The sequence below is a fragment of the Mustela nigripes genome, chromosome 10, assembly GCF_022355385.1.
Source record: "Mustela nigripes isolate SB6536 chromosome 10, MUSNIG.SB6536, whole genome shotgun sequence".
Lineage (NCBI taxonomy): Eukaryota > Metazoa > Chordata > Mammalia > Carnivora > Mustelidae > Mustela > Mustela nigripes.
The window spans coordinates 17,544,577-17,555,095 of record NC_081566.1 but is presented as its reverse complement, the minus strand read 5'-3'; the positions used below and the strand labels follow the sequence as shown (position 1 = coordinate 17,555,095).

General features: G+C 43.0%; 1 protein-coding gene across 1 annotated transcript in view; it reads right to left on the bottom strand.

The window, feature by feature from the left end:
* The window catches only part of CACNA1E (calcium voltage-gated channel subunit alpha1 E), a 494,904-nt gene that overhangs the window by 206,659 nt on the left and 277,726 nt on the right, over positions 1-10,519 (bottom strand). The window contains exon 9 of the mRNA XM_059412718.1: positions 9,389-9,570. Coding sequence (XP_059268701.1) covers positions 9,389-9,570 — 182 coding nt within the window. The remainder of the gene's footprint in view (positions 1-9,388; positions 9,571-10,519) is intronic.

Below are 10,519 nucleotides of genomic sequence, written 5' to 3'. Positions count from 1 at the left end.
TTAAAATAGACATTATCTTTAAAGTTATCAAAATTAAAAATAATGTCGACATATAACTTTTATTCTACCTGGGTTTGCAAGTCAAACAAACTCATATTATCTGTTACAAAACTTGTCAACAAGAAAAAAATAACCTCGTACAATGAAATTTTCTAAGTATTCTAAATATAATTGTTGAGAACAAGTGAATTGAATGGATGTACGTGGGATAAAAAAGTCTTAAGATGTTTTTAATAGTTTCTCAAATCTTTTGGGTAACCTGAAACCTTAAGGTTTTGCCAAGTTAAATCATGTGATAGGTAATCATTATATATCTGGATTATTTCCAAATAAGATAAAATACTGAAACATTAATTACTGAATATAAGTTATCTACTCTGGCTTCCTTTTACAGGAAAACTAAAGATATTTGAGTCTGTTAGTTTTAGGTTATGCTGAAAAAATTACTATGAGAAAGCATGTGTTTCTAGAAATTATAAAATGTCTGCAAGTCCACAGAATGCTAGTGTAAGAGACAGCTCATAATTGTTTATTCTTACTAAAAGGTAAGATTTTTAAGGGTAAAAAATTCTAACATATATAATTAAAGTCACCAAGGTTTGTAGAATAGGAATCTTTGGAAAGGAATTTTATGCACGATCAGGACTTGCTAAGATTGGAAAGAATTTAATTAAGTGAAATTTAATATCAAAAGTAAGCTGGTGCAAAATTAGGATTTGGTTTTCTCTCCGTTAAAAGAACAAAGTTGTTGTTGTTGTTTTTTAATATTTTTATTTATTTATTTGTCAGAGAGAGAGGGAGAGAGAGCGCGCATAGGAGGACAGAATGGCAGGCAGAGGCAGAGGGAGAGGGAGAAGCAGGCTCCCTGCAGAGTAAGGAGCCCGATGTGGGACTCGATCCCAGGACACTGGGATCATGACCTGAGCTGAAGGCAGCTGCTTAACCAACCAACTGAGCCACCCAGGTGTCCCAAGAACAAAGTTTTATTGTACTATTAGTCTGGTTTTGATAAGACACTGTGAAAAGTTTTCTTTATTTTTTAAGTAATGTACCTGAACAGCAAAGATTTTGTGTCTTACCAAAATAATTTGCCATGCTTCACGATATCTGTATAACATATCAGGTCATTGATTACTTGAAGAAAACTGAGTCTTCTCTATTTAAAAACCCAAATTCTTTTTTTTTTTTCCAGTTACTTAACTTTCTGTATTTGCCTACAAAATCTCTAATTGTCACTATTTGTTAAATATATAACTAAGTATTATTTCACAATGACTTATAATCCAACTTGACTAAGTGTTTTAAAACCTTTGATATTTTTTACAAACTTCACAAAATTAAATCCTAAATAAGGTCTTTTTGCCTTACAACTATCTTTGGGTTTTTTCAGAGGGTCCCTGGAACATCTCAAAAGATTGATTTCTTTCCATATAAAAAGTGAGATATTAAGCTAATTAGCCTTATTTGATATGTTAAATTACATAGGAGCATTGCCAAATAAGAAGTAATACTAAAGGGCACGTGGCTCAATCAGTTAAGCATCTGCCTTCAGCTCAGGTCCTAATCCCAGGTCGAGCACTACATCAGGCTTCCTGCTTGGCAGGGAGCCTGCTTCTCCCTCTTCCACTCCCCCTGCTTGTGCTCCCTCTGTCTGTCAAATAAATAAAATCTTTCAAAAAAAAGTAATACTAAGTCTTTATGTCATATTTGTATAGGAAAATCTTATTAGTGTTCTAGAAACTGTATAAAATTCCTAGAAATCTGATATGTCCTGATATATAATGCTATCAGTCATAATTTTAAAATGCCATGTGTCACAGAAATAACCAAATTTCTTTGTCAATTCCATTATGACAAACTCTTATCAGATCTTTTACAATGAGCACTTCTCAAGTCTTTTGTCATTTACAGGCCAGTTATTCTTTTATTCAGATGCTTTTGTAAAGACGTTCCACAAAGTGTTTCATCTTCAAGGAGATTCTTAGGAAGGAATTTGACAAGCACAGGTTCTGATAACTTTAAGAAAATAAAACTGAACTGGGTAAGATATTCCAGGACCAGTGAAAAAACTAGATTCAAGCAGAACAAGTATTAACTACATGGGACTGACCAAACTTAGGAGGATAATTATAATTCCTTATGACTTTTTGCTTGATTGCTGCCAGTTCTTGATATAGGTTTTATTTTTCTAGATATAAAAAACAAAACAAAACAAAACAAAAAAACACCTTTTCTTAAGCTATCCATGACCTACAGCTGTTTGGTAAAGTACATCTTTGTAAACAAAAATGAAACATTTACTTTTTCTCCCTACCCAATTCCTCCAAAAATCAGAAATTCTTTAGTATTCTTTCCATGGCAATATAATTAGTTATGTGCATAAGTTCAACAAGAATCCATTCTCCCTGTAATAGAACACAATGGAAACATTGGCAGTATTATCAAAGCTTTGACTAGAATATCATATTTGAGAAAGATAATGTATAGACTCAGATATGACCAGACAGCTTAAGTAACTACTTGGAAAGATCATCCTGATACCTTGCTTATAAGTAAGGTTCCTGGTAGCCTTAGAAGGAAGGAAGGAAGGAAGGTCACTGCCTGGTAGACCTAGAAACATCAAGATATTTTGAGGGACCCTAAAGGAAGAATTCAGCCAAACTGTAGGTATTATAGGCAAAATCTATGGGAAGCCCTTATTTTATTTTCCTGGCTTCAAAGAATTTTTCAGAGTTCATTCTGAGATTCCCTAAGAAAAATTCCAGCAAATCAATCTTTAGAAAGAACTTATAGTCAATCACCATTTTTGCTGCATTTATGTAAGTAATCAGGTCATGTTTAATGCAAATAAATGAGTATTACTGTGATTATCTTTGGTTAAAAGAATGGGGTTGATTATAGGAAGAGAAATTATGTTTGTACCTTTGTAGGTATTAGATTCTAGTCCTGTTAATTGCCTTTGAGGTTTTGTTCTATACCTATAAACTGGACTTGATCCTGAATTGTTGTAGTTTCCCCAAATATCTGACTACAATTTTCCAAACTAATGTTTCCAATTAGTTGCTTTCTGATTCAGAATCACTAAGAACAGAAACTTCCCTTGAATGTCCTTGGATGGCATTATACCAGATCCTCCTCACCATCCAGCCAAACTTCAGAGATCTGAACTTTGGATCTATATTTCACAGCTAAAGAAGGTTCCACCCAACATATGGTCCCGTTCACCAGCTGGAGACTTCAAAATCAAGTTGATGAGGAAGAAAAGTATCTGATATTGAAGTAACTGCTTCGACCCAAGATACTGGATCAAGACTTTAAGCATAAAACTCTTCTTTTCTTTCTTTCCTTTGCTCTGGTATTGGTCTGGAAAGATAATGCCATCATCTGTATCTCCTAGGCCCTTGTATGCCCTAAGACCTTTCAGACGGCTAGATTTGTCATCAAAACCTCTGCTCTGTCCATTAACAGTGCCTACTTAGTGGGGGTGGTTTGTGTCCCAACCGAATATATCTTTGTCTGTAGTGGTTCTCATTCTTGGGCCTATGAATCCCTAAGTGGCTGGCCCATAACTGAGGAATGCCTCACAGGCTAACTGTACCCCTACGTTTTCACAAATACAATGTGCTACTTCATTGGTCAGTTCCCCTGAATATAGAACATTGGGTTAGAAAAGACTTACCAGAAGTGTTTCATGATTCAGGATTTGCTTCCTTTGTCATCAGTGAATACCAATGAGGGTCTGGTCAAGAAACTCTCCTTAAGTCTTGAAAGTACTACAGAATCTGCTGGTAAAACAACAGCTGCCCAACAAAGGTCCCGAGACTCTCTAGCCAAACTTCTTCTTGATAAAAGGACAGCCCTCGACTGTCTTAGCTGAGGGAGAAGGTGTCTGTGCTATGGCCAGCACTACGGGCTGTACGTGTATTAACACTTCTAGCAAAGTAGAAACTCAGCGACATAAGGTCACTGAACTAGCTTAAGAAAGTAACTCCTTCGACAGGGTCTTTGACATACTGGATTTTGATTTGTTTGGGTCTTGGGGACCAAGGCTCTTAAACACACTCAGATACTGGGAATTATCCTACTTACAGTAATAATAGTCGTAGTCTCCCTGGTTCCCTGTATTCTCTCACGAGTTTTAAATGCATGCTCACAGCCACTAATCACGAAGCAAATAACCTCCCTAAGTCTGGAATGCTGGAAAAGGAATGAAGAAAATGACTGACTAAAAAATTGTGGGCTTGAAGTTTTGACCTGGGAATACCACGGAGATTCAGAAACAGATAAATGAACAAACAAAAAAAAACCTCTATCACGACCTATATCACGTAGAGGATCAGTGAAAGCTCTAAGAACTTGAGAGCCATACTACAAAAAGCACTAATACCTTAAATTTTGATCACATCCTTCAGTTAAGCTGAGATTCTGATCAAAAAGTGGGAATTGTTAAAAAAAAAAAAGAAGAAGAAGAAGAAGAAGAAGACAACGACGAAGAAAAGAAAGAAAGAAACAGGAGGCCTCAGAGTCACTTGCACTGACCCCACAGCAGGAGACAAGACTCAACATCTTCTTGGAGTTTCAGCCTCTCTCAGGACGGTAACCTTGAACCAGTACATCTGGAGGTGCTGATCAGCACTAGTGAGGTAGAAAGAGCCCTGCCTTTCCCCCAGAGGAAGGTGACCTTGCCTGAAAACAATCCACTCTGTTAGAAACTTCCTTTTTCCTCTCCTGTCTGCCTTCCATTTCATACAGCTCCTGGGAGCGCCTCTCTTTTGCTAGATGGGATACTGCCCAATTCATGAATCACTGAAAAAGCCAACTTGATGTTCAAATTTACTCAGTTGAATTTTATTTTTGACCATGGGGCATAACACACTTGAGCAAAATCTTAAAGCAAAAAGTGAGTGACTGTCAACTATTTCGCAAATATTGATGGTATACTTCTGAGAGAAGGCAACTGAAAAACAGAGTCACAACCACTTTTACAGACCAAAGAACTGAGAAGCAAGGAAGACTCAGAAAGCTTCCAGACTACGTGTCACCTCACGCAAAAAGCCGGTGAGGTCTCTGAGCATCTCTTTCTCCACAGCAGCACAGAGCCTCCTTGCCAGTCAGAACAGACCCAGCTGCGTCCCAGGAGAAAGGGCACCCCCAGAGAAATGTGCACACCTGCCTGACTTCATCAATACCGAGCAAGAAGAAGAGACACCTCAAGCCTCAGAAATACAGATGAAAAGTGACAGACTTTAAGGGCAGAGGCTGGAGTGACTAAGGACAGAGCCTGGGAACCTCTGGAATCCGCATGTGAGTCTTTGAAATACAAACAGCAGATCACACCAGACCAGAGTGACAACACAGCAACAAGACCGACCAGAAGCAGGACCGAGCCAGTCCCCAGAGCCAGACGCAGTCCAGGTGACCGGGGCTGGAAGATGACACAAGAGCCACGGTGACCTCTGTGGAGTGAACCGCCTTGACCGCAAGCAAAATGTATTGTACCGAAGAAGGAACACCTAGTCAGGGCAGGAGAAATAACATGAATTAAACGAGCAAGAATAGGGGAGGGTTTGCAAGTTGAGGAGACCTTCAGAGAGACAGTCACAACAGGAAGAAGCCGCCAGCAGAACTGCAGACTGCTTTGCATTCTTTCCACCACAAGAGGGAGGGAAGCCAAGAATACAGTTGGAGTTTGACCAAGCTGAATTGAAATTTGGGTAGAGACTAAATTGAGCAAGCCTGACTGCAGGTCGCCCCCGCGAGGAGAGCCCTCCCTGCCCCTTACAATAACGCATTCCAATGAGAAAAGCCACATGCAGATGAAGTTAAAAGTAACCCAGAGCCTGTTACACACAGCTGATGAATTGTTGAACTCTATACCTAAAACTAATGATGTACTATATGGTGGGCCATTGAATTTAAATTAAAAAAAAAAAAAAAAAAGTAACCCATAGCAGAGCAAACAAAGTCACAGGAGGCATGCATGCAGGGAGAGACCGCGTAGCAGAAAAAAGATGCCAACAGGAGGGAAGCATTTAAATTGTATCGAGAAAGGCTAAAACCAAGTCCACGTGCTTGAGAGAGTCTCTGTGCTCTGTGTAAACGTGAAGGTTCTCCTCCTGCTTCCAGCACAACCAGCACCAGTGTTTTGTACATATTGGTTGCCACCATTGACTAGAAGAGGTGCGGGACTGGGAATGAGAGCCCTCCCTACCCCTGTTTCTTGTGTTGGGGGAGGAAATATAGCCCCTGGGTGGACTGAGCCTCCCAGGGGGAGAAAGGGAAACCAACAGTTACATTTGCATCTCATTGGAATGGTGGTAATAATGGCAGAGTGAGAGATTTTCTCTAGTAGAATTTGTAATACTGAATTTACTAGTTGTTCGTGGTTAATTGCATGGTGTGCGACTAATTCTAATATATATAAATATATATATAATTATGTCATTACCAAGTCCTGAGTTAAAAGAAAAAGATGAAAAATAGTCAGGAATTGTTGACTTGGCTATAAGAAGCATCAACTTTTCAACCATCGCCTTCCTTAGGCATCTCTCATCTCACACTTTCAGTGGGTATAGGAACAGTGAAAGGAATGATAAATGAATGAATGTGTACTATGTAAATTATTTTCCTTTCTCCCTGACTCCATCTTCCTTTCCAAGCCGAATGGCTGAATTTGGGCAAATTGAAAGCATGTATGATGGAAGCCCACCATGTACGGCCAGCCCTATGCCCAACAGTAGGACGACTCCACTTCTCTGAACCTGCCCTTCCAGAAGCAGACAACCCTAACTCCAGGCTGTGCATTCAGCCTCTGGAGCAAAGACCGCCTGGGTCAGGCTTCATGCCCCAGTTCCCTGCTCAAGTGGATGGAGCCCAGACTTTGCTGGTTCTTTCTTCTGAGGGAGACACACGTTGTCCTGCCTCCACTGGCTTTAAAAATGAGTGTCTTTTTCCTCCAACTTCTCCTGAACCAAGGTTAGTTTTCCACCTTGAACTATACCTCTCCCTGTGGATTCCTGGCTCCCCGCTCCTAGATCCAATGTTGCGGAAAGTGAAATCATTTCAGCATGGACAGAGATTCATTCTTCCCCAAGAGCAGCCAGCCACATTTTAGAAACCAGCCCTACAGCCCAACTCACTCCCTCAACCCTGGATTCAACCACGAGGGGTAACAGGAGGCCTCCATCAAGTGAGGTTCAACAGCAACAGACCAGAAGTCGGAGAGAACACGAGTCTGTGGCCGTGGGAGCACATGCAGTGAAAGGTTTCAGGACATCGGCAGCAGGATCTCTTCTCCTCCCTGCTTCCTCACTGGAGCAAAAGTAGAGAAAAGGGCAAGATCATGGTCTCTGTGTGACCTCTATAACTATGTCAGATAGGTAACTGGAGAGAAATGGGAATTTAAAGAGAGCACCATGAGAATAAGCACTTTTATGCCTCCATATTTCCCTAGTATCTAGAAAAGTGCTTGGCATACAGTAGAGGCTCACTTAATATCTGTTGAATGAATGAATGAACAAGGAATTCATGCACACGCTGGGTGATTTTTCAGCTGCATTCCTATTTGTCTCGGCATCACCAGAGCCCTGGTTCAGGAGGACCGACAGATCACGCCTGTAGGTTCAAATGCAACACTTCTCCTTTCAGGCTTTCAATGCATTTATCACATCACTTAGGTGAGTCTACACATATAATTGAAATACATCACTCCCGAAGCCCCACGAGTGACACCAGCCAAAGTGGGGCCGGTGCTGTAATTTCCAGAGACGCCGGGCTAATCTGAGTGACATGGCCTCCTGACATTTCAAATAAGGAGCAGCTAAACTCACCCATCTGGCCCCCCTCCCCTCCCTCCTGCTACCCCCACAACTGGTAAGAATCAGAATGTCCTCAAGGTGTTTCTAGGTCACTGGGCTTGCGGCACATGAACTGTCCTTGGGATTTCTTCACTGCCCTGTAGAGATTTAGCGTAATAGCCTGTGGCTCTTTTCCACAAAGCTCAGACCTGACTTGCTCACCCGTATGGAGATCTGTCCAGGTTAGTAATGGACGTGTACAAAACACCTACTTGTGCAGGCCTTGTACAAATGCCGACTCTTTGGGCATTACAGTCTGGTTGGGTCTCTCCTGAGACACAGCATCTCCTTTCCCTCCAGTGTAGATGATGTCCAGAGCTCCCTCTGATGAGTGCTTTGTGTAAGCTATCCTGTGCCCACTCCTGCCCCCATTAAGGCTTCTACAGATAGAACCAGGTTTAAAGGAGATAGAAGGCACCTTAGGGTAAAGGCAGCCCGTGAAAGTAAAGATACAAGGTACAATCATTCCAAAGTGTCTGCTTCAGGGTGGGCTGGCTAGGTACACAGGCGAATACAGACCTTTCCAAGCACCTCTACAAAGGCAACCTACCCAGACTGCTTTGCCCGCTTGGGTTCCCTTTACATCCAAGCACACGTCTCCCCGACCCTTGTCATTTTAGAACTTGGACTCTGCCCATGCCTTCCACAGCTGTTAAAATCGGACTCTGGGAGGCAGAAGATCCTTCAGTGGTCACCTGGTCTGTTGTGTCACTATGCCCAAGTCCCTTAACATCCCGGACGGGCAGTCAGACAGCGTCGTCTTGTGCACCAGCTCAGAACCTTCCGAACCGGCCCGATCATACAAGCCACCAGAAGCACTTGTAAGAAGTATAGAGCCCACGAACTTGTCAAAGCTACACAAAATCAAAACCTGCCCAGAAGAGGCCTATGAACTTGGATTTTAACCAGCGCCCGTACTGAGTCCTGCAATTAAGCATGTTTCTTGTGCACATGTGATGCAGGGGTTCTTGACAGGAGCTGCATCTCAGCATCAGCTAGGGAGCTTTAAAAAAAAAAAAAAATCAATGACAGGCCTTTACCCCGAGCTATTCCTACTTAATCTGTCTGGAGCGGAGCCCAGGAGGTGTCACTGTTTAAAGCCACTAGCTGATTCCAGTCTGCAGCCAGGGTTGAGAGCAACTGTAATATCTTCCCCACCTGATGGCAAGCTCTTTGAGGCCCACAACCAAAGAGTCTATACCTCTTGGTACTCCTTGCTGAACCCCGCCACCGTGCTGAAGCTGCTGGAAAATACACTCTGTCACTACTAAGGTGATTTCATTTAACTAGCTCCGTTCACCCATCCAACGGATATGATTTCCTGACTCTGCTAAGAAGCTGTGTGCTTCCACTCAGCGAGAGGCCAGATGATAGAAGGATATAAAGTGCTACAACTTCTCACGGTTGAGTCTGCCGCCCCCGACACACACAGCCCTCCCGTGCCCCAGAACAACCAGATGTTCCAGACAACGTCAGAAGGCTCATCCGAGGGCTCTTCCCTCTTGCTGCAGCCCCCTGGCAGCTCTACTCACATTGTACAGCACGGTGGTCCACCCTTCCATGGTGATGCACTGGAAGACGGTCAGCACAGCAAAAAGGATGTTATCAAACTGGGTGATCCCATCGTTGGGGCCAATCCAGTCCCGGCATTCGTAACCAGCGGGGCAGCCCTGCACACCACACGGGTGAGGGGGGTCGAATCCTTCCAGAATACCTGCAGACACGTTTGGAGGGCAGGGGATACACCACATGGTGGTTAGCACGAGCTGGAAAGGACTCGGGGAGCCACAAACACTCAATGCCATTTCTCACAGAAGGGCGTGTCCTCTTTTCTCTCAGGCTCCCTCCTGCCTCTGGCCTCGCTCCGCCTCACAGCTCCCCTACCATGTGCTCATCCCAGCACTTCCCAACCTCCTCTGGACACGGAGCCTCTCGTCCACGCAGCCCTCCTTTGGTGCAGGCCATATGCTCTGCTCTTGCCTGAGCCCCACAGGACATGACAGACTGGGTCACACAGGACAGTGTGAGGTGGAGGCAGGATCTTACTGTCTAACTTCAGACTGTGGTGTAGACCCTGAGGTCTTCCTGCGTTTCCTGGGGACAATGATAAACTATAGTCCCTCCACAGTAGGGCTCAACACCTTGTTCTTCTGGCCCAAATTCCTGGTCTTGAGTAAGACAATCAATCAATCAATCAGTAAAATGAAACTCCAAGGTAGAAGGTGTTCTTTGAAGTCTTTGATAAAACACAAACATTATACTAAACTGAAATTCTTCAACCTCCCCCTGATCCCCTTTCCTGCTAAGCTATTCTGTTCAACTTGAAAAGAACAAATAAGATACAAAGAGCTAAGAATTTGGGTTGAGGCGCCTGCCTGGGTGGCTCAGTGGGTTAAAGCCTCTGCCTTCAGCTCAGGTCATGATCGATCCCCTGCTCAGCGGGGAGACTGCCCCACCCCCCCACTCTGCCTGCTTCTGAACTCTTATCTGTCAAATAAATAAATAAAAATAAAATCTTAAAAAAAAAAATTGGGGTCTGTGAACACCACAAATCCCCCAGCCCCCTGGCAAGCCAAGCTCAGGGCTCCCTCAGCTCTTCTACACGTTCTGCGGGACACAGCAGAGGAGGAGGAAAGTCACAACATGGATCATGAGGGAAAATG